General features: G+C 58.7%; 2 protein-coding genes across 2 annotated transcripts; both read left to right on the forward strand.

Moving 5' to 3' along the window:
* Positions 1 to 1,118: 1,118 nt before the first annotated feature.
* Positions 1,119 to 9,533, forward strand: LOC311163945 (death-associated protein kinase 2-like; the record flags this gene model as incomplete). Its single annotated transcript, XM_084223159.1, has 13 exons — positions 1,119 to 1,210; positions 4,839 to 4,903; positions 5,600 to 5,703; positions 6,382 to 6,594; positions 6,680 to 6,818; positions 6,973 to 7,102; positions 7,206 to 7,254; positions 7,353 to 7,379; positions 7,500 to 7,652; positions 8,754 to 8,799; positions 8,888 to 8,977; positions 9,102 to 9,170; positions 9,453 to 9,533. The coding sequence occupies exons 2-13, from the start codon at positions 4,841 to 4,843 to the stop codon at positions 9,531 to 9,533; spliced, it is 1,164 nt and encodes a 387-aa protein (XP_084079285.1). The 5' UTR covers positions 1,119 to 1,210; positions 4,839 to 4,840.
* A 770-nt stretch (positions 9,534 to 10,303) lies between these two features.
* On the forward strand, positions 10,304 to 22,478 carry INSRR (insulin receptor related receptor; the record flags this gene model as incomplete). The annotated part of the gene is made up of 22 exons (XM_084223135.1): positions 10,304 to 10,397; positions 11,904 to 12,455; positions 13,973 to 14,285; positions 14,371 to 14,513; positions 14,665 to 14,809; positions 14,893 to 15,107; positions 15,177 to 15,303; positions 15,405 to 15,643; positions 15,746 to 15,913; positions 16,020 to 16,209; positions 16,334 to 16,375; positions 16,484 to 16,749; positions 16,864 to 17,000; positions 17,621 to 17,786; positions 18,969 to 19,077; positions 19,184 to 19,254; positions 20,016 to 20,245; positions 20,324 to 20,434; positions 20,534 to 20,693; positions 21,741 to 21,870; positions 21,940 to 22,074; positions 22,208 to 22,478. 22 exons carry the CDS (start codon positions 10,304 to 10,306, stop codon positions 22,476 to 22,478), a joined length of 4,014 nt encoding a protein of 1,337 aa, XP_084079261.1.
* Positions 22,479 to 22,824: the final 346 nt, after the last annotated feature.

The following is a 22,824-nucleotide window of genomic DNA, read 5'->3' on the forward strand; positions in this document are numbered from 1 at the left end:
AAGCAGAAGTGTGTTGACAGTAGTTCCATCCAACCACTATAAGCACACCTACCTTTGGTTAAACAATGCTTGCTTATTTCAAATACAATACCTGCTTGTGAGCCTTCAAACACAATGCACTGAGCTCCATTATTAAGTTTAGAACTTCCTAATATCTCACTAGATATTCTTTTCTGTAGCTTAGGGACTTATTTTAGACAAGCATTGCTCTATTTGTCCCTACTTTCCACTCATAATTTTTTTGCTGACAAATCTCATGGCTACTGCTTAGCTCTAATCACAGTTCTGCTGTTTCTGAGGCTGCCTTTTGCAGCTTTTCCAAAACCCTCTGATTTTAAGGATTCCCACAGCTGAGCCATGCCCCGGGGCGGTGCCGGTGCCACCCCCGGCATCCCCGGCTCCCTCCACCTGCAGAAAGCCGTCCTTCTGTTAAAAACAGGTGAGAAACTGTTGTAAAATAGTTGATAATTGCAAAGCACGTACTGTTCCTTGGGTTATTATATTGTAAAAGGGGTTAAAAGGGTTCTCATGCACCACACCCCAAGCAAAACAAGCCAGCCTGGACAGAACATGAATGGCCAATCGAGAGCCTTAAACCTTCATGCAAATGAATGATTCCAACAAAAAACAATCCAAGACAGGATAAAAAGGGCATCTGACCCAGGGAAGCTGTCCGGCTCCACGTGGAGCATCGGGGACATCGCTGCTCAAGAAAACCCAGCGCCAGCGCTGCAGCATCTTGGATGGGAACGCTCCTGCTCCACAAGCCCCCTTGCTTTAGGCCTTTTCTTTTTTGTAATAAATGCTAAAATCACTTTCGTCCGGGAGCTTGCTCTCGTTTTTATCACCTCCCCAAAACCTCCAGTGCCTCCCCCGTTTCCCGTGGCGGTGTCCGCCAGGCTTCCTGTTTGCGATGCTCACCGGAACGGGGAAAGGAAGGGGTGGCAGGGGACAGCGGCTCATCCCGCCGTGTCCCGGCCCTCTCCTCGGGGAGCTGAGGCTGGAACCACCAGGAATTGTTCCTCAAAGGCCTTTTCTGGCTCCTCTGCGCAGCCGGGGGTGTTTTCAGGAGGAACGCAAAGAGATCTCCTTGTGCGCTGTGGCCGGGTCCTGGCGCAGCTCCCGGGAATGCCGCGGCTCCGAGGAAGATCCTGGCACTGAGGAGGATCCTGGCACTGCCAGGGCTGCTGGAGGAAGGCTGGAGCTGGAGGTGAGCGCTCCCAGCTCCCCGTGACCCACCAGGTTCGGGAGCTGTCTTGGCTGGGGGAGGGTTGGGGTCCAACGGGGCTTTTTGGAAGTTGGGTGCTGAGCTGGGAGCTCCTTTTTGGGCAGCTGGTTTTCCTGGTGAGTGGCAGCAGGACCCGGGGGGACAGCACAGGACAGGACACGACAGGACACTCTGCCCGCCCCCCAGCCCCCGTGGGTCCAGCTCTGCCCAGGAGCTCCGCGGTTTCCGTGCCTCAGTTTCCCTCCTCTCAAAAGCAGCGCAACGCCAGGGCGCGTCTGGCGAGGCACGGGGCAATCAGCTGCTTGTGTCCATCGCCAGGGGACAAACGGACACATTGTCCCCCCCCCACGGACACGACACACGGCCAGGGATGCTGGCCCAGCTGCAGCTGCAGCACGGACCCGCCCGGGCATGGGGAGGATGGGGCAGCTCCGTGCCAGGGCCAGCTCCGTGCCAGGGCCAGCTCAGCCTGCCCGAGTGCCCCGGGGACAGGGGACAGGCAGAGGGGACAGGCAGTGTCCCCCGTGCGGGCTGGCAGGCTGGGCAGTGAGGAAGAGGAGCTGCTGGATGTGGAGGAAGGCTCGGGGAGGGTGAGGGGGCACAGCGGGGCTGGGAGGGGGAAGAGGCTGGAGGGAAGTGGGCTTGGGGACCACCGAGTGTCCCCTAGGGTCTGGGGACTGTCCCTTAGGGTTTGGGAGCCGCCAACTGTCCTTTAGGGTTTGGGGATCACTGACTGTGGCTCGGGGACCTCCAACTGTCCTGTAGGGTCTGGGGACTGTCCCTTAGGGTTTGGGGACCAATAACTGTCCTTTAGAGTTTGGGGATTGTCCCTTAGGGTTTGGGGATTGTCCCTTAGGTTTTAGGACCTCCAACTGTCCTTTAGGGTCTGGGGACTGTCCCTTAGGGTTTGGGGACCAATAACTGTCCTTTAGAGTTTGTCCTTTAGGGCTTGGGGGCCACCAATTGTCCTGTAGGGTCTGGGGATTTTCCCTTAGGGTTTGGGGACTGTCCCTTAGGGTTTGGGGACCACTAACTGTCCTTTAGGGTTTGGGGACTGTCCTTTAGGGCTTGGGGATCACTGACTGTCCCTTAGGGTTTGGGGATCACTGACTGTGGGTAGGGGACCTCCTGCTGTCCTTTAGAGTTTGGGGACTGTCCCTTAGGGTTTGGGGACCTCCAGCTGTCCTTTAGGGTTTAGGGATTGTCCCTTAAGGGTTTGGGGGCCTTTAGGGTTTGGGGACCACTAACTATCCTTTAGGGTCTGGGAACTGTCCCTTAGGGTTTGGGGACTGTCCTTTAGAGTTTGGGGATTCCCAGCTGTCCCTTAGGGTTTGAGGACCACTGTCTGTCCTTTAAATATATAAATATCATATAAATAATATTATATTATATAAAACCATATATTCACATTTCCATATAATACTATTATATAAATATCCATATATTTGATGTAAAAATTATATGTATATAATTTCTATTATTCAATATTCTATTATTGCTTGGATAAATATTTGTCTCAGAGGCTGTGGGATTTCAGAGCAGTAAGCATTTGCCCATAGCACAAAGTAGTCATGAGTTCCTTGTTGCAAGACAATATTAAACTTTCTAATTTAGTGGCCAGTTGCTGCAAGGTTTATTTTGCTTTTTAACTTATCACCTTTATTCCCTTTTATTGCACTGGGGTTATTTTTAATTAACAGGCTGCTGTTGCATGTATACACATGCTTCTGTTATAACTTTTAAACTTTTAACTCCATATAATCACATTACTACACTATAGACTCTTCACCATCTTATCTAACATCAAGCATATTCTTACTTATAGAAATATGTTTATGATTTTTCTACTTAATGTCTGTGCACTTTATTTTTACATCCACTTGAAATTTAATTTTTACATCAACTTTTAACTTTATATAATCACATCACTATACTGTAGACTCTTCACCATCTTATCTAACACAGTTTCTTACTTAAACTTAAATTATATTCTTACTTATAATTATAAAAACATAAGTTTTTGGTTTTTCTACTTAATGTCTGTCCACTTTATTTTTACATCCATTTGAAATTTAATTTTTACATCAACTTTTAATTTTATATAATCACATTGCTGTAGACTCTTCACTTTATTAATACAGTTTCTTACTTACTTGAGGCATATTCTTGCTTATAGAAACAGGAGTTTATGAATTTTTCCACTTCATGTCTGTGCACTTTATTTTTACATCAATTTTTGGGCTCCTGGGTGGGGATAAGGGCAGGGAGGGGTCGCTCAGCCATGAATGCTGTCAGGAAAATGAATCCACAACCATCAGAGGTTTATGTCCCAAAAGGAGACAGGGGAGTCCTTTTTCTTTATTTGAACAAAGGGAGAGGCTGTGGGGCATTCCCCTGGGGTCTCTCCAATTTTTGGAGGACTCAGCCTCCCTTTTTATCCCAATTTCTCCCTCCCTTTCCCCATTCCTGAGGTACTTGAGAGGTTCAGACTTCCCAGAACACCTGATCCCAAAGATTTCCCTCTAATGTATAACCCTCCCTTTTAATTTTTAATTCTTATGGAATTTAGGGGTTTTTCTCCTCCATTGTTTCTTTCATCTTTCAACACCCAGTTTCATTTATCAGCAAACCTAAAGTTTATTTGTTAAATCAAATATCTTTTTCCATTCATCAAGCAGTGGAACCCTTCCCATTGTTTCTTTTATCTCCCAGTGCTGGTTTTATCTACCAGCTTGTCTGTAAAGACAAATCCCTCATTCCTCTCAACCTCGTGGGCAAAATAGACTCCACTTGGGGGAATTAATTGCATTTATTGCTAATCAAATCAGAGCAGCATAATGAAAAGCAAAACCTTAGCCACATCTTCCCCACCATCCCTCCCTCCTCAGGCTCTCCCTCCTCCCTCCAGGGGAGCAGGAGATGGGAATGGGGGCCCTGAAATCTCTGGAGCTCCTCGTGCCCCTCCTTCCTCCCTGGCCTTGCTCTCACTCCTCTTCTCTTCTCTTCTCTTCTCTTCTCTTCTCTTCTCTTCTCTTCTCTTCTCTTCTCTTCTCTTCTCTTCTCTTCTCTTCTCTTCTCTTCTCTTCTCTTCTCTTCTCTTCTCTTCTCTTCTCTTCTCTTCTCTTCTCTTCTCTTCTCTTCTCTTCTCTTCTCTTCTCTTCTCTTCTCTTCTCTTCTCTTCTCTTCTCTTCTCTTCTCTTCTCTTCTCTTCTCTTCTCTTCTCTTCTCTTCTCTTCTCTTCTCTTCCTTTCCCTTTCCCTTTCCCTTTCCCTTTCCCTTTCCCTTTCCCTTTCCCTTTCCCTTTCCCTTTCCCTTTCCCTTTCCCTTTCCCTTTCCCTTTTCCCCTTTCCCCTTTCCCCTTTCCCCTTTCCCCTTTCCCCTTTCCCCTTTCCCCTTTCCCCTTTCCCCTTTCCCCTTTCCCCTTTCCCCTTTCCCCTTTCCTTTTTCCCAGCTCCATCCCAGGGTGGTGGCACCGGCTCTCCTGGGCACGGGGGGCTCCTGGCAGCTGCCCCAGAAGCCCCCCCCGTCCCTGTGCCCCCCCCGTCCCTGTCCCCCCCCAGCTGCCACCCCCTGCCCACCCAGTGTCCCCCTGTCCCCTCTTGTCTTGCAGGGATGGCTGAGAGCGGCCGGGTCCCGGCTGAGGGGGGCTCAGGGGGTGCCCCTGGCAGCCCCCAGGTGAGCCACGGCTGGGGGGGTGTGGGGGGCACTGCCAGGGGGCTGGGGGGGGCTGAGCTCACAGTGCTTTCATCCCTATTCAACTGTTTTTTGTGTTTTCTCTGCATTTTCCACCCCTTGCACACTCAGGGAGGGGCAGGCTGCTGTGACCCCCCTCTCTCCCTGCTCCTGTCCCATTTCCAATCCCCCTGAGCAGCTCCTGCAGCTCCTTCCCAAGGGCTGAAAGTCTCCAAGTTTCCACCTGCTGAAGAATTCGGTGTCACCTGGAAGAGCTGGGCAGGACCTGAGCTCTGACACAGCCCTGGGAATTTCCCTGGGAGCATCCTGGGGGGTTCTGGGGGTCCCTGGGCAGGGGCAGAGCTCTGACACAGCCCTGGGAATTTCCCTGGGAGCATCCTGGGGGGTTCTGGGGGTCCCTGGGCAGGGCAGAGCTCTGACACAGCATTGGGAATTCCCCTGGGGGGTTCTGGGGGTCCTGGGGGGTGTCCCTGGGCAGGGCAGAGCTCTGACACAGCACTGGGAATTCCCCTGGGGGGTTCTGGGGGTCCTGGGGGGGTCCCTGGGCAGGGGCAGAGCTCTGACACAGCCCTGGGAATTCCCCTGGGAGCATCCTGGGGGGTTCTGGGGGTCCCTGCACCCCCAGGTGTGGCCCAGCCCTGGGCAGGAGCTGAGCCAGGTGCTGCTGCTGCCTCACAGGACGTGGCTGTGCCCAGGGAGGATGAGGGGAGCCAGGGCCTGGCAGCCACCACGAGCCCGGGCAGCGTGGAGGACACGTATGAGCTGCTGGAGAAGCTGGGCAGGTGAGGGGGACCCACCACAGGTGAGGGGGGTCTGGGCAGGTGAACAGAACCGACCACAGGTGAGCAGGTTGCAGGCAGGTGAACAGAGGGCAGGTGGGGATCCGGGCAGGTGAGGGGGATCTACCACAGGTGAGGTGGGAATCCAGGTGGGTGAGCAGGAGTCTGGGCAGGTGAGGTGGATTTGGGAAGGTGAATGGGATCTAGGCAGGTTCAGTGGGATCTGGGCAGGTGAGCAGGAATTTGGGCAGGTGAGTGGGATCCAGGCAGGTGAGTGGGATCTGGGAAGGTTAATGGGATCCAGGCAGGTTCATTGGGATCCAGGCAGGTGAGGAGGGATCTGGCCAGGTAAGTGGGATCTGGCCAGGTAAGTGGGATCTGGGCAGGTGAGTGGGATCTGGCCAGGTGAGTGAGATCTGGGAAGGTTAATGGGATCCAGGCAGGTTCAGTGGGGTCTGGGCAGGTGAGCAGGAATTTGGGCAGGTGAGTGGGATCGGGCCAGGTGAGCAGGACCCACCCCAGGTGAGCAGGTCGCAGGCAGGTGAACAGAGGGCAGGCAGGTTCAGCGGGGCACAGGCAGGATCCCAGCTCCCTGGGAGCCCCGAGGGTGCCCGGGTTTCTGGGTACCCCCCGGAGCCCCGGGGCCAGCCCGGCCGTGCCCCAGCCCGGCTCTCGCTGCAGCGGCCACTTCGGCGTGGTGAGGCTCTGCCGGCAGCGCAGCACCGGCGCTCTCTACGCCGCCAAGGTGCTGAAGATGCGGCGGGGCCGCCTGGGGGTGGAGCGGGCTCAGGTGGAGCGGGAAGTCGCCATCCTCCGGCAGCTCCACCACCCCAACATCCTGCGGCTCCACGAGCTCTTCGCCAGCACGGCCGAGGTGGTGCTCGTCCTGGAGCTGTGAGTGGGGTCCGGGGGGGCGGGACCCCCTTTCTGTGGCACGTGTTGGAGGTGGCCGAGCTCTCCCTGTCCCCACCCTGCGCAGGATCAGTGGTGGGGAGCTCTTTGACTTCATTGCTGAGAAGGAAATGCTGTCGGAGGAGGAGGCCATCGAGTTCCTGGGGCAGATCCTGAGCGGGGTGCAATACCTGCACGCTCGCCTCATCGCTCACTTTGACCTCAAGGTGTCCGTGGGGACCCCCCATCCTCACTCCCTGAGGATCCCAGGAGTGCCAGGCACTTCCAGAGCCCTGGTCCCACTCTTCTCATCTTCCCGGGGTGCTGCTGTGACCCCATCACCCCTCGGTCACCCCGTTGAGCCCGGCGCTGTTCCCACAGCCCGAGAACATCATGCTGCAGGACAAGGATGTCCCCAAGCCCCAGATCAAGATCATTGACTTTGGGCTGGCCCAGCAGCTGGAGGATGGCATCACCTACAAGAGCCTCTGTGGGACCCCCCAGTACATTGGTACGGGGCTGGCACATCCCTGGGGGTCCCTGCACTCCCATGGGACCCCCAGGCATGCAGGCGTCCCCCTGATGTCCCACCCTGGCTCTGTGTTTGTCCCCAGCTCCTGAAGTGATCAATTATGAGCCGCTGAGCCCCGCGACCGACATGTGGTGAGGGGTCAGGAGCTGGGGGAGGGGGCAACAGGCTGGGCTGGTGGGTGGGGAGGGCCCAGGGAGGGCAGCACCTGACCCCCACCCCTGCATTTCAGGAGCATCGGAGTCATCACCTACATTCTGTGAGTATGGGACAATGCTCTCTGTGGCTGGGGGAAACTGAGGCACAGGGACGCTGTGGGTGCTGGGGTGGCCGAGCTGGTGCTGTCCTGGCACTCAGGAGCTGTCTTGTGTCCCCACAGGCTCAGTGGCCTGTCCCCCTTCCAGGGTGAGACGGATGCTGAGACCCTCTCCAACGTCGTGGCTGGTGCCTACGAGTTTGAGGAGCGCTGCTTCAGCCAGACCTCCGAGCTGGCCAAGGACTTCATCCGCCAGCTGCTGCTGAAGGAGCCAGAGTGAGGCCCCATCCCCATCCCTTCCATCTCCTTCCCATCTCTGCCCGCACCTCCACCTCTCATATCTCACCTCCAACATCCCCATCTTCATCATTGCCATCGCCATCCCCATCTCATGCTGGTCCCAACCTCACCTTCATCCCCAGCCCCATCCCCACTTCCATCATCCCCATCTCTCTTTCGTCTCCATCCCATTTCTGTACCCATTCCCATTTCTGTACCCATTCCCATCTCTATCTCCATCCCCATCCCATCCCATCCCATCCCATCCCATCCCATCCCATCCCATCCCATCCCATCCCATCCCATCCCATCCCATCCTGTCCTCAACATCATCGCCATCTCCATTTCCATCCCATCGTTATCTCCATCCCATCTCTATTTCCATTTCCATCTCATTCCCCATCTCCATCCCCACCATCTCCACCTCTATCTGGTTCCCTTCTCTGTCCCACCCATACTATCCTGACCCTGACTCTGACCCTGACCCTGACCCTGACCCTAACCCTTACCCTGACCCAGACCCTGACCATAACCCTAACCATAACCCTGACCATGACCCTAACCCTGATCCTAACCCTAACCCAGACCCTAGAGCTGACCCAGGCCCTGACCATAACCCTGACCCTAATTGTGACCCTGACCCTGACCCTGACCCAGACCCTAACCCTAACCCCAACCCTAACCCCAACCCTGACCCTAATCCAGGCCCTGATCCTAACCCTAACACTGACCCTAACCCTAACCCTAACCCCAACCCTGACCCTGATCCAGACCCTGACCCTGACCCTGACCCAGACCCTAACCCTAACCCAGACCCTGACCCAGACCCTGACCCTAACCCTGACCCTGACCCCAACCCTGACCCTAACCCAGACCCCAACCCTGACCCCAACCCTGACCCCAACCCTGACCCCGACCCTGACCCCAACCCTGACCCTAACCCAGACCCCAACCCTGACCCCAACCCTGACCCCAACCCTGACCCCAACCCTGACCCTGACCCCAACCCAGACCCCAACCCTGACCCCGACCCCCCGCTCCCCACCCTGGACCTGTGGGACCAGGACCCCCATCCCCACCCCTCCCTTTGTGCCGCAGGCGCCGCATGACCGCCACCGAGTGCCTGGCGCACCCCTGGATCAAGGTGAGCGGCACGGGCAGGCCCTGCCAGGCCCCTGGCAGCGGGGTGGGGACACGGTGGCAGTGCCAGGGCCGTGTCCTTGTCCCCGCAGCCCCTGAGCAGGAAGCAGGCGCTGAGCCGGAGCCGTTCCTCCATCAACATGAGAAACTTCCGCAAGTTCAACGCCCGGAGGAAGTGGAAGGTGCCCGGCCGTGGGGTCCCAGCAGCCCTGAGTCCCCTGGGGAGCCCCCCCTGTGCTGGGGGGGTGGGGGTAGAGCTGGGGAGGGACCCCCACCTCGGACCCCCTCCCTTCTGTCCCCCTGTAGCTCTCCTACAACACCGTGTCCGCCTGCAACCGCCTGCTCTGCCGCCTCGGGAGGGAGGATGAGGCGCTGGTGAGCCCCCAGATCCCACCCAGCATGGGCTGGGGAGGGGGGAGAAGGGATTTGGGGGGGTCTCTCTCAGTTTCTCTCCATGGCAGTACCCCCTGTGATGCAGCCCCCCTGTTTTGGGCAGGAGGGGCCGAGCGTGGGACCCTTCCCCTATTGCTGGGATGGGATGAGGGAAGTGTGGTGGGGGGCTTGGCCAGAGATGGGGGCATCGAGTAGGGTGGGGGGCTTCCCCCTCTCCTCTGGGGGGAGTCCTGGCCGTGCCCTGCAGCCCCCCTGTGCCCCCAGCGCTGCTGTGAGAGCGACCCCGAGGAGGAGAGGAGCCCCCACACCGCTCTGCTGCGCCGGCGGAGAAGCAGCTGCTCCTGAGCTCCTCCTGAAAAAGGCAGAGGAAACTTGGGGGTGCCCCTATGGCCCCATCCAGGGGGGCAGGGGCACTGTCCAGCTCCTAGTTCCGTGCTGTTGGGGGGTCACTGGGGCATCAGCACCCCGCTCCTGCCCCCAGGTTTTGCCCAGGGCTGGGACCCTCCTCCCTGCTTTGTCCTAATGAGAAAAATAAATGTCACCTCCTCCTCCTCCTCCTCCTCCTCCAGCCTCTTCTCCTGCTTCTCCTTCCCCTTAAGGGTGGCTCATCACAGCCAGGCAGGTGCTGAGTGCCCGCAGCTTCCTCCCTCACTGCAGGGCTGCTCTTCTGTGGGCACCCCAAAGCCGTGGGCTCCTGGCACCCCAGATTCACCCTGCCAGCCAGAGTGACCCTTAAATTGTCCCTTCTGCGCTGTTCCACGCCTTGCCGGCTGCTTTCCTGGTGTCCCCCTGCCAGAGCCGCTTGGAGCCTCCTGCTCAGGCTGGGGAAACTGAGGCAAGAGGCAGTTCTCCCTTCCCACCCACTCCGTGGCGGGGGGGCCGCCCTGTTTTCCCCCTCTCTATTTCCCAAACATGCCCTGGCCCTGGCCCTGACAGTTGTCAGGCTAAATATTTTGTGTGCGGCAGCCGAAAACAAAAGTGAAGGGGCCGCAGGGTCCGTGCCCCCCCCTTCCCCTCCCCGTATCCCGGCGCTCCCCGGGCACCGGCCGGACACGGCGAGCGGGACCGGAGGGAGCGGCAGAGCCCGAGGTGGGACCGGGGGGTCCCGCTGGAGGATGGGGCCGAGGGTGCTGCGTGCCCCGAGGCTGGGGGTGATGCTGCTGGTCCTTGGCCACCTCCCGGTGCCCCCCGTGTGGGCTCCCTCCGAAAGTAAGTGTTTGGGAAGGGGGGGCCGGGAGCTTGCTTTGGGGGGGGATGTTTTGGGGCGGGGGCTGCCTGTGCTGGGGGTCTGCAAGAGATAAACCCCGAGGCAAAGCTCTTGGGGTGTTCCCTGAGTTTGTCCCCCCCGTTTTGGGCAGGAGGGGCAGAGAGTGGCAGCCCCCTAGAGTTGGGATGGGATGAGGGGAGTGGAGTGGGGGGCTTGGCCAGAGATGGGTCCCTCAGCCCCACCGGGAGGGTGGGAAATTGTCACAGGAGTCGGGAACGCTGCTCCTTGTGCTGGGTGGGAAAGGTTGGGGAGGGGGCTGCCGTGGGTCCCGGCTCTCATGGCCACAACAGGGGACAGCTAGGGGTACGAGGAGGGTCTGTCGTTTCTCCTGCCTTCCCCTCTCCCTGCCACCCGTGCCTCAGTTTCCCCAGTCACCGAGGGGCTGTGCTGGGGGGTGGGAGCGATGGAGGAAGAGGATGAAGCACCCGAGAACTGCCCAAGGGACACACGACACTGTGCCTGCTCCCACTGGGACCCCCGCCCTCTGTCTGTGCTCCCAGGGGCATGGGGGACCCCTCCCCTTATTGGGGGATCAGGGAGGTGATGGTGGCAGTGGGGGCTGCAACCCTCGGGGTTGGTGCTGCAGGGGGACAGAGGGACCCTCCTGTCCTCAGAGGGAGGGGACAGGGCTGCCCGTGAGGGGCTGAACCTGGGGTGAGGGGCTACGGGCAGCTGCCAGAGCCACCGTGCCCACGGGGTCACGTTGCCTGGGGGGCCACAGTGCCCACGGTTCATGGGTGACACCAAGAGGGGAAAATCACCACCGGGCATGAGGTCACAAGGACATGGCCACGAGCCCGGGCTGACAGCGGGCAGATGAGGGGTGAACCACACACCTGATCCCCTCAGGACCTGGCCCTGGTTTCTGGCTGGGGATGCTGTCCATGGGAAGCTCTTTGCTTAGTCTGGCTCTTGCATCCCTGCCAGGATCGGGAAGCAGGAGGTGCTGGGGCTCGTGCTGCCCATTTCTGGGTGGAAAAGCCCCAGGACAGCCAATGTGGGGCTGGGGCAGTGCCACAGGGACACCTGTGGTAGCCTTGCATGCCCCATTACCTGTCTGGGCAGGAGGGGGAGTTAATGGGGACAACCTTGCTGGAGCTGCCACTCACTGTGAGTGGGCACATCCACGAGCACGCACAGCTGAGGAAGGGGAAAAGCCATCTGCACCCCCAGACAGCTTCCCCCAGGGCTGGGACGTGACTGTGGGGCTGACAAGGGGCAGGGCAGCCTGCCAGGCCTCGTCAGCATCACTGCTGACGGACGCGCCGTGCCCCGGAGAGCCGGCTGCTGCCAGAGCCGCTCACATCTCCAATTCCAGCCACGCTTGACAGGCAGCACCAGGAGATTAAACCCCCCCCGAGCATCCCCTGGGGGATCCCTGGGTGGGGGTGGGGGGCAGCTGCCCCATCCCTGCTGCCGCCCACAGGGTGCCCCTCTCGCCACCCCAGTCTGCGGCAGCATGGACATCCGCAACGACGTGTCCCAGCTGCGGAAGCTGGAGAACTGCTCCATCATCGAGGGCAACCTGCAGATCCTGCTGATGTTCACCACGGGCGCCGAGGACTTTCGGGGGCTCAGCTTCCCTCGCCTGCTGATGATCACGGAGTACCTGCTGCTGTTCCGCGTCTACGGGCTGGAGAGCCTGCGGGATCTCTTCCCCAACCTCTCCGTCATCCGCGGCACCAACCTCTTCTTCAGCTACGCCCTGGTCATCTTCGAGATGCCGCACCTGCGGGACGTGGGGCTGCACAGCCTGGGCCACATCCTCCGCGGTTCGGTGCGCATCGAGCGCAACCAGGAGCTCTGCCACCTCTCCACCATCGACTGGGGGCTGCTGCTGCCCGACAGCGGGGACAGCACCTACATCGTCGGCAATAAGTTGGCTGAAGAGTGTGCTGACGTCTGCCCGGGCATCCTGGACGTGGAGAAGCCGTGTGTGCAGACCAGCGTCAACGGGCAGCTGGATTATCGCTGCTGGACCTCCAGCTACTGCCAGAAAGGTGGGCCTGGTTGTGCTGCTTTGCTGGGATGGTGCTGGTTTGCACTGCGGGGCAAACTGGGAGGGCGCTGGTGGGGTCACCTGGGGATGGCTGTGGCTCCCCTGCTGCTGGGAGTGTGCTGTGCAGGCAGCATGGTGGGGTAACCAGATCCGTGCTGTATCATCCTCGGAGGAGAGGCCAGCCCCTGGCTGCTGTGTTTTCCCAGCGGCGAGGTAAATACAGGCCCCTCCTGAGCTCGTTTTCTGTAAACAGGAGAGCTGGTAATGAAATATGTACTATAAACACAGATCCTTATCAGGGCTGCAACCTCAGCTGTGGCCCTGGCCTGGCTGCACTGGGCAGATGGGGTTCAGCATGGGCCGAGCCCCACCTTGTCTATCTCTCTGTCCTGCTGTCCCTCCATGCAGCCCCTCATCCACCCATCCAGCTGCTCACTCAGCCACCAATCAACCCACCTGCCTGGCCAGCCTCACTCATCACATGTCCATCCATCCATCCATCCATCCATCCATCCATCCATCCATCCATCCATCCATCCATTCCTCCATCCCTTTGGGCACCCCTCCATCAGTGCTGCCGTGCCTCCATCCACTTCTCCATCAATCCATCCCTACCTCCCTGTATCCCTGTATCCTTCCCTTTCTCCCTCCATTCTTGCATCCTTACATCCCAGCATCCCTCCTTCTGGCCCTGCATCCTTCCTTCTGTCCTTGCATCACATTCCTCCCTGCATTCCACCGTCCATCCTTCCCTCCATCCCTGCATTCCTCCATCACCAGATCCATCCTTCATCCCACCATACATCACTCCATCCCTGCATTCCTCCATCACCAAATCCACCCCCACATCCCTCCCTCCCTGCATCCCTTCATCCCACCATCCATCCCTCCATCCCTGCATTCTTCCATCACCAAATCCATCCCCACATCCCTTCCTCCCTGCATTCCACTATCCATCCTTCCCTCCATCCCTGCATTCATCCATCACCAGATCCATGCCCACATTCCTCCCCCCGCATCCCTTCATCCCACCATCCATTCCTCCCTCCATCCCTGTATTCCTCCATCATTGAATCCATCCCTCCCTGCATCCCTTCATCCCACCATCCATCCCTCCATCCCTGCATTCCTCCATCACCAGATCCATCCCTACATTCCTCCCCCTCTGCATCCCTTCATGCTGCCATCCATCCCTCCCTCCATCCCTGCATTCCTCCATCACCAAATCCATCCCTCCCTGCATCCCTTCATCCCCACATCCCTCCCTCCCTGCATCCCTTTATCCCACCATCCACCCATCCATCCATCCATCCATCCATCCATCCATCCATCCATCCATCCATCCATCCATCCATCCCTCCATCTGTCTCTCTACCCCACCCTCACTCCCCTTTTCCCCCAGCCCTGGAGGATGCCAGCAGCCTCCCAAACCCTTCCCCCTCTCTCCTCTCCCCCTGACCCCAATCCCGAGCCGTGCACCCTGGGCTCCGTTCCCACACGTGCTGTCTCCCCTCTCAGTGTGCCCGTGCGGCGCGGGCTCGGCGTGCACGGCGGCGGGCGAGTGCTGCCACGCCGAGTGCCTGGGGGGCTGCGGCCGCCCCCACGACCGCCGGGCCTGCGTCGCCTGCCGCCACTTCCACTTCAACGGGCACTGCCTGCCCTCGTGCCCGCCCCGCACCTACGAGTACGAGGGCTGGCGCTGCGTCACCGCCGAGTACTGCGCCAGCCTCCGCAAGGTCTCCGACAACCCCCGCGACGCCTCCAAGTTCGTCATCCACCAGCGGCAGTGCCTGTCCGAGTGTCCCTCGGGGTACACCAGGAACGAGAGCAGGTGGGGGTGTCCCCGGTGTCCTGGCGCAGGCAGGGTGGTGGCACGCTGGCCGGCTCACGTCCCGTCCCTGTCACCCTGCCCGCAGCATGTTCTGCCACAAGTGCGAGGGGCTGTGTCCCAAGGAGTGCAAGGTGGGCACCAAGACCATCGACTCGATGCAGGCGGCGCAGGAGCTGGGGGGCTGCACCCTCATCGAGGGGAACCTCATCCTCAACATCCGCCGGGGCTGTGAGTGCCAGAGCTGGCCCTGCCAGACCCACCCCGGGTGGGAGAGCTGCTGTGGAGGGCAGGGGGTGGAGGAAAGGGGTGTTTTGCCTCGCAGGGTGAATTAATAGGGAGGTGCCCCTCTCCCTGAGCTCACGCAGTGTGTCATTCCCAGATAACCTGGCCTCGGAGCTGCAGAGCAGCCTGGGGCTCATTGAGACCATCACGGGCTTCCTGAAGATCAAGCACTCCTTCGCCCTCGTCTCCTTGTCCTTCTTCAAGAACTTAAAACTGATCCGTGGTGACTCCATGGTGGATGGGTGAGGATGGTGTGGGTTTGGGGAGGACATGTGGCCCTGCAGGTGCCCTTGCCCACTGCCTCCATCCACATCTCCTTCTCCAGGAATTACACCCTGTACGTCCTGGACAACCAGAACCTGCAGCAGCTCTGGGACTGGAGCCACCACATCCTCTCCATCCCCGTGGGCAAGATGTACTTTGCATTCAATCCCAAGCTGTGCCTGGCCGAGATCTATCGCATGGAGGAGGTGACAGGCACCAAGGGCCGGCAGAACAAAGCAGAGATCAACCCCCGCACCAACGGGGACCGGGCGTCCTGTGAGTACGGGCATGGGGACAGCTAGCAGTGCCACGACCCTCTGCCTGAGCCCTGCCTCCTCCCCACAGGCAAGACCCAGACCCTGCGCTTCATCTCCAACGTCACCGAGTCCGACCGCATCTTCCTTAAGTGGGAGCGGTACCGGCCCCCCGAGTACCGGGACCTCCTCAGCTTCATCGTCTACTACAAGGAGTCGTAAGTTCTCCCTCTTGTCCCTGTTGCGGAGGGCTTGGGAATGCCAGCCTGTCGTGTCCTCTGTCCCTGCTGGACCCTCCCTGATGCCTGGTGTGGGACAGACCCTTCCAGAACGTGTCAGAGTATGTGGGGCAGGATGCCTGTGGGGCCCAGAGCTGGAACGTGCTGGACGTGGATCTGCCACTGAGCAGCGAGCAGGAGCCGGGGGTGACGCTGCTCAACCTCCGTCCCTGGACCCAGTACGCCATCTTCGTGCGCGCCATCACCCTCACCACGGCCGAGGAAGGACGCAACTACGGGGCCCAGAGCGAGGTGGTTTACATCCGCACCATGCCGGCGGGTAAGGGGCTGGCACGGGGCTGGCGATGCCCGTGGTGGACCCCCCCCCCATCCCATCCCATCCCATCCCAAGGAAAGACTGACCACCCCTGTGTCATCCCAGCCCCGACAGTGCCCCGGGATGTCATCTCCATGTCCAACTCTTCCTCCCACATCGTGGTGCGTTGGAAGCCGCCCACGCAACGCAACGGCAACATCGTCTACTACCTGGTGCTGTGGCAGCAGCTGGCCGAGGACATGGAGCTCTACATCAACGACTACTGCCACAAAGGTGAGGCCAGGCAGGGCAGGGGCAGCACAGCAGCCAAGGACACCAGCAAAACAAGGGTGGTGCTGCTGAGCCAGGCTTTGCCAGCCCTGCCCGTTGCTGTCCACAGGCCTGAAGCTGCCCACCAGCAGCGCAGACACGCGTTTCGGGTTTGGGGATGGTCCCGAGGGGGAGCAGGATGCGGAGGAGAGGTGCTGCCCCTGCCGCCCCACTGACGGGCAGCTCCGCATGGAGGGCGAGGCCGAGTCCTTCCAGAAGAAATTTGAGAACTTCCTCCACAATTCCATCACCATCCCCAGGTGCCATCTGGGGGGGTTCCCTGCTTTGGGGGGCTCCCTCAAGCTGGGTGCGTGGGTCTGCCTGGGTGGGGGGGTCCAGTGGCTGCTCCTGGTAGACCCTTTAATTAATTTCCCACTGTCTCAGGCCACCCTGGAAGGTGACATCCATCAATAAGAACCCCCAGAGGTGAGCTGCGACCACACCAGCCTGGGGGATCTCCCCTCCCCTGACCAATTTTGTGGGACAACCTCAGGGCTTCAACTCCGCACTACATCCTGTCCCCATGTCCTGCAGGACCCCAAAGCAGCGCAGGGACGTGGTGGCCGTCACACCCGCGGCCAACACCTCCTCAGCAGAGCCGCTGGCCCCGAGCCGCCCCGGAGGCGAGCCCAAGCCTGACTTCCAGATCTTCGAGGACAAGGTGGTGCGTGACCGGGCGGTGCTGTCGCGGCTGCGCCACTTCACCGAGTACCGCATCGACATCCACGCCTGCAACCACGCCGCGCACACCGTGGGCTGCAGCGCCGCCACCTTCGTCTTCGCCCGCACCATGCCCGAGCGTGCGTCCCCGGCCCTTCCAAACCGCACCCCGGCCGTGCTGGGGTGTTGCTGAGATGGGGGTTGGGGTCCAGGTGGTGCCCCCAGGAGCTGACTCCATCTGTGCCTCTCTCCAGTGCAAGCTGACAACATTCCTGGCAACGTCACGTGGGAGCCGGCTGGCAAGAACAGTGTCCTGCTGCGCTGGGAGGAACCCCGGAACCCCAACGGGCTCATCCTCAAGTATGAGATTAAGTACAGCCGGGAGACTGAGGTGAGAACCCCCTGTGGCATCTCCTGCCCAGCCCTGCCAGGTCTGGTTATAGGGGCACAGCACCCACGCCATGCCACACCACGCCACGCCGTCCCATCCTATCCCATCCCACCCATCCCATCCTCATCTCCATCCCCATATCCATATCCATCCCCATTTCCATTCCATTCCCATCCCCGTCTCCATCTCCATCTCCATCATCTCCATCCCCATCCCCATTTCCATTCCATTCCCATCCCCGTCTCCGTCTCAATCTCCATCATCTCCATCTCCATTTCCATCTCCATCATCTCCATCTCCATCATCTCCATCCCCATATCCATTCCATTCCCATCCTTGTCTCCATCTCCATCATCTCCATCCTCATATCCATCCCCATCTCCATTCCATTCCCATCCCCGTCTCCATCTCCATCTCCATCTCCATCTCCATCTCCATCTCCATCTCCATCTCCATCTCCATCTCCATCTCCATCATCTCCATTTCCATCTCCATCATCTCCATCTCTATCATTTCCATCTCCATCATCCCCATCTCCATCATCCCCATCCCTCTCCCAAGGCTTACACATGGCTGGGGGGGATGAAACCCCTCTGTCACCCCCATGTTGTCCCCTCCAGGAGGTCACCACTGTTGTCTGCGTCTCACGCCACCGCTACTCCAAGTATGGGGGTGTCCACCTGGCTCTGCTCCAGCCAGGGAACTACTCAGCCAAGGTCCGGGCCACCTCGCTGGCTGGCAACGGCTCGTGGACGGGGCTGGTCAAGTTTTACATCCTGGGGCCAGGTACCTGCAGGGGACAGGGGGACATCAGCAGGGACATTGGCGGGCAGGGAGGGGGCAGCTGTGGGATCAGGGAGCTGGGGCTCACTGGGGAATTGGGCTGTGCTGCTGGGATGGACGTGTGGGGTCAGGGGATGCTGCTGGACCTGGCTGCTGGGGGTGGGAGTGGTTGCTGGACTGGGAAGTTGAGGGGTTGAGGGATGATCCTGGCCTGAGACACTGGAGCATCCCAGAGTCACAGAATCGTTTGGGTTGGAAAAGGCCTCCGAGACCAGTGAGTCCAAATGTTCCCTCAGCACTGCCAAGGCTGTCTCTAACTGATATCCCCAAGTGCCACACCTCTGTTAAATGCCCCCAGGGACAAAGACTTCACCAATGCCCTGGGCAGCCTGCTCCAATGCTTTTCAGTTTTCCCCAATATCCAATCTAAACCTCCCCTGAGGCAACTTGAGGCCATTTCCTCTGGTCCTGTCCCTGTTCCCTGGGAGCAGAGCCTTCCCCCACCTGGCTGTCCCCTCCTGTCAGGAGTTGTGCAGAGCCACAAGGTCCTCCCTGAGCCTCCTTTTCCCCAGGATGAGCCTCCCCCCACCCCCCTCAGTTGCTCCTGGTGCTCCAGACCCCTCCCCAGTTCTGATCCCTTCTCTGGTCACATTCCAGCCCCTCTTTCTTGTGGGGTCCAAAACCTATCCCAGGATTTGAGGTACCTCAGCAGTGCCCAGCACTCACTTTCTTCTCAGCTCTCCTTTGGGTACTAATGGATTTATAGAAACATTTTTTATTGTCTCTTATGGCAGATTCAGTTCTAGTTGGGTTTTGGCCCTTCTAATTTTCATTCTTGTCCTGAGCTCCCTCAGATCCTCCTGAACTTCCCACCCCCTCTTCCAAAGATCAGAGCCTCTTCTTTCTCCCTGAGTTCCAGCCAAAAACCTCTGCTCAGCCAGGCTGGTCTTCTTCCCATCCTTCATCCAAGGATGCTGCTGGATTGAGGACTTGGGAGATCAGGGAGTTGGACACTGGGACAAAAGGGTTGAGGGATGCTCTGGGACAGGAGCACACAGGGATCTGAGGGTGCTGCTGGTCTGGGGAGCTGGAGGCTCCCCTCTCCGGCCTGCTGGTGGGACAGGTGTCCCATGTGAGGTGGGATGAGTGCCCAGACCCTGACCCACGGCCGCCTGCTCCTGGCAGCTGAGGAAGAATCCAGCAGCTTCTACGTGCTGCTCACCGTCACGCCCGTGGTGCTCATGGTGCTCATCTCCTGCCTGGCTGTCTTTGTCTTCTTCTACAACAAGAAGAGGTAACGACCCCCCTGCCTCCCAAGGGCTGGGCTGGGGTCTGGCCAAACCAGGCCTGGGCAGGGCTGGGAGGAGGCGGCAGCTCCGAGCACTGCCCACCCCTGGCAGGAACCACGACGGGTACCCCAGCGGGACGCTCTACGCCTCCGTCAACCCCGAGTACTTCAGCGCCTCGGACAGTACGTGGGGACATGGGGACAGGCAGGGGACACCCCAAAGGGCCAGCGAGCCCTTTCTGTGCTGGGGTCACGCTGGAGGGGATGGGGAAGGGATGGGGTGAGAATGGGATGGGAGTGAGATGAGATGGAGATGAGTACGGTGGTGGGGATGGAGTGGAAATGATGGGAATGGAGACGGGAATGGAGGTGGGGATGGGAATGGGATGGGGATGGGGATGGGGATGGGGATGGGGATGGGAATGGGAATGGGAATGGGAATGGGAATGGGAATGGGAATGGCAGGGGGATGGGGAGGGGGACAGGGAGGAGGATGGTGATTGGAATGGAGATGGGAATGAAAGTGGGATGAAGATTAAGATGGGGATGGGGTGGGGACAGGGAGGAGGATGGTGATGGAATGGAGATGGCAATGGGAAAGGGAATGGGAATGGGATGGGGATGGGGATGGGTATGGGGACAGGGAGGAGGATGGTGATGGAATGGAGATGATGGGATAGAAATGGGAATGGGAATGGGAATGGGAATGGGAATGGGAATGGGAATGGGGTGGGGATTGGGACAGGGAGGAAGGTGGTGATGGAATGGAGATGGGAATGAGAAAGGGATGGAAATGAGGATGAGGGTGGAGACGAGGATGGGAATGGGTTGGAGATGGGAATGGGGATAGGGATTAGGATGGTGATGACATGGAGATGAGGATGGGGATGCAGGTGGGGTTAGTCACAGTGATGGGGACGGGGCGATCCCCACTCACCCCACAGTGTACATGCCTGATGAGTGGGAGGTGTCCCGGGAGAAGATCACAGTGATCCGGGAGCTGGGACAGGGCTCCTTTGGGATGGTGTATGAGGGGGTGGCGCTGGGCCTGGTCACGGAGGGAGAGGAGACCAAGGTGGCCCTGAAGACCGTCAACGAGCTGGCCACCATGCGGGAGCGCATCGAGTTCCTCAACGAGGCCTCCGTCATGAAAGCCTTCAAGTGCCACCACGTGGTAGGTGGGCAGCTGAGGGGGAGGGAGGGGGCATGGGGAGTCTGGCCACTGACATGCCAGCCCTCTTTGTCCCTGCAGGTCCGTCTGCTCGGCGTGGTATCCCAGGGCCAGCCAGCTTTGGTCATCATGGAGCTGATGACACGTGGCGACCTGAAGAGCTACCTGCGTTCGCTCAGGCCCGAAGCCGAGGTGAGGAGCTGGTTGGATGCCAGAGAAGGGACACTCACCCCGTGTCCAGGGGGGTCCTGGCGTGCCCCTGCCCCAGCCCTGAGTGTGTGCACGGTGCAGAACAACCCCGGGCTGCCGCCGCCGTCGCTGAAGGACATGATCCAGATGGCGGGGGAGATCGCCGACGGCATGGCTTATCTCAGCGCCAACAAGTTCGTGCACCGGGACCTGGCTGCCCGCAACTGCATGGTGTCCGAGGACTTCACCGTCAAGATTGGAGGTGGGCATTAGAAATGTATAGAAGATGCTTAAAACCTGACAAAACTGTGTCCAGTTCTGGGCCACTCAGTTTGGGAAGGATGTTGGGATGCTTGAGCGCATCCAGAGGAGGCAGCAAGGCTGGAGAGGGGCTGGGAACACAAACCCTGTGAGGAACAGCTGAGGGAGCTGGGGGTGTTCAGCCTGGAGAAAAGGAGGCTCAGGGGTGACCTTATCACTCTCTACAACTTCCTGAAAAATGGTTGTAGTCAGGTGAGGTTGGTCTCTTTCTCCAGTAACTGACAGAACCAGAGGACACAGCCTCAAGCTTCACCATGAATTGGATATTAGGAATAAGTTTTTCTCATTAAGAGTGATAAAGTTCTGGAATGGTTGCCCAGGGAAGTGGTGGAGTCACCATCACTGGATGTGTTTTAAAAAAAGCCTGGATGTGGCACTGGCTTCCAGGGTTTAGTTGAGGTGTTGGGGCTGGGTTGGACTTGATCTTGAAGGTCTCTTCCAACCTGGTGGTTCTGTGAATTCTGTGAGTTCTGTGAATTCTGTGAGTTCTGTGAATTCTGTGAGAAGACTCATATTGTGTGCATCTGTACACAAACCTTGAGATAAGATACTAACTTAGAAATGCCATAGAATAAGACAGACATTGTTGAGAGAAAAATTGAACTAGAGATAAGTTTCAAAAGATAGCCTTACAAAGAAGACTAGGTACTTTAGAGAAATAGAACTATGAAAGATGCATTGTTGTAGGACCCACAAGGAGTAATTTTAGATGATTAGCTGTAAGGCATTTACAACATGGTGCAGCTAAAGCTGATAGGCCAAAAAACACTTAGAGTGTATTGTAATTAAGAAATCATTAGCTTCTGATTGTGATGGCATGAATTATAACATCTGTATTGTCTCACCCTTCGCGTGAGACTGAAAATAGAATCAAAGTTTTTAAAACACCTCTCAGCTGCCCCACCTCGGGGTCAGAAAAGGGCAACAGTGGGTGGGCAGTGGCGGTGCAAGCCCTGTCTCCTTTCTCCTCCTCTTCCTCCTCCACCAGATTTTGGCATGACTCGGGATATCTATGAGACAGATTATTACAGGAAAGGGGGCAAGGGGCTGCTCCCCGTGCGCTGGATGTCCCCCGAGGCGCTCAAGGACGGCATCTTCAACACCCAGTCTGATGTCTGGTGAGTGCTGGGCTGGGCAGAGCCGGGGGGATTTGGGGACCCCCTGGCTGAGCAGAGGTGCTCTGGCAGGTCCTTCGGGGTGGTGCTGTGGGAGATTGCCACGCTGGCCGAGCAGCCCTACCAGGGCATGTCCAACGAGCAGGTCCTGCGCTTTGTCATGGACAACGGCATCCTGGAGCGGCCCGAGAACTGCCCCGACGAGCTGTGAGTGCTGAGGACACCCTCTCACAGCCCCACCCTGCTGTGGGAGAGGCTGCCAGGGGGAAATCCTGCTCTCTGCGGTGCTGGGGGGGCTGTTGGGAGGCCCCCCAAAGCCAGCGGGTCCCTCTCTCCGCAGCCACGAGCTGATGTGCCTGTGCTGGCAGCAGAACCCTCGCCAGCGCCCCTCCTTCGTCCAGCTCCTGGAGCGCATCAAGGACCACATGGCGCCTGCTTTCCGCACCCTCTCCTTCTTCTACAGCCCTGAGAATGGCCATCACGGCTCGGGGGAGCCCTCCAGCACCGAGACAGATCCGTCCCCCGAGGAGGATGAGCCCCCCGCATCCCCCCTGCCCGCACGCAGGGACCACAGCCCAGGGCAGCTCCCCAACGGGACAGCCTCGCTCTGACCCCGGGGTGTCCTCAGACCCCCGCTGGACTCTGCACCCCAAGCCCTTCTCCAGCCACCCCCCACTTGCTGGGACCCCCCCTGCATTATTTATTGCTTCCAAGGGCCCAGCCAAGGCGTGGGTGCCCTGGGAGGAGGGTGGCAGCAAGGCAAGGATGTTCCGTGGGATGCATTTCCCCCTGAAAATAAATTGGGGGTGCTCCGAGTCGGGGGAGGGAGTGGGGGGCTGCTGGTTGGGAGGAGAACACCCATTTTTTCTTACTTTTGTGGGGGGTGGGATGATGAGGGTATGGGAATGGGTAGCAGGGTTTGACATTTGGGGTCCCCCATCAATCTGCCCCTGTCGT

Source organism: Fringilla coelebs, assembly GCF_963513975.1.
Source record: "Fringilla coelebs genome assembly, chromosome: 29".
NCBI lineage: Eukaryota > Metazoa > Chordata > Aves > Passeriformes > Fringillidae > Fringilla > Fringilla coelebs.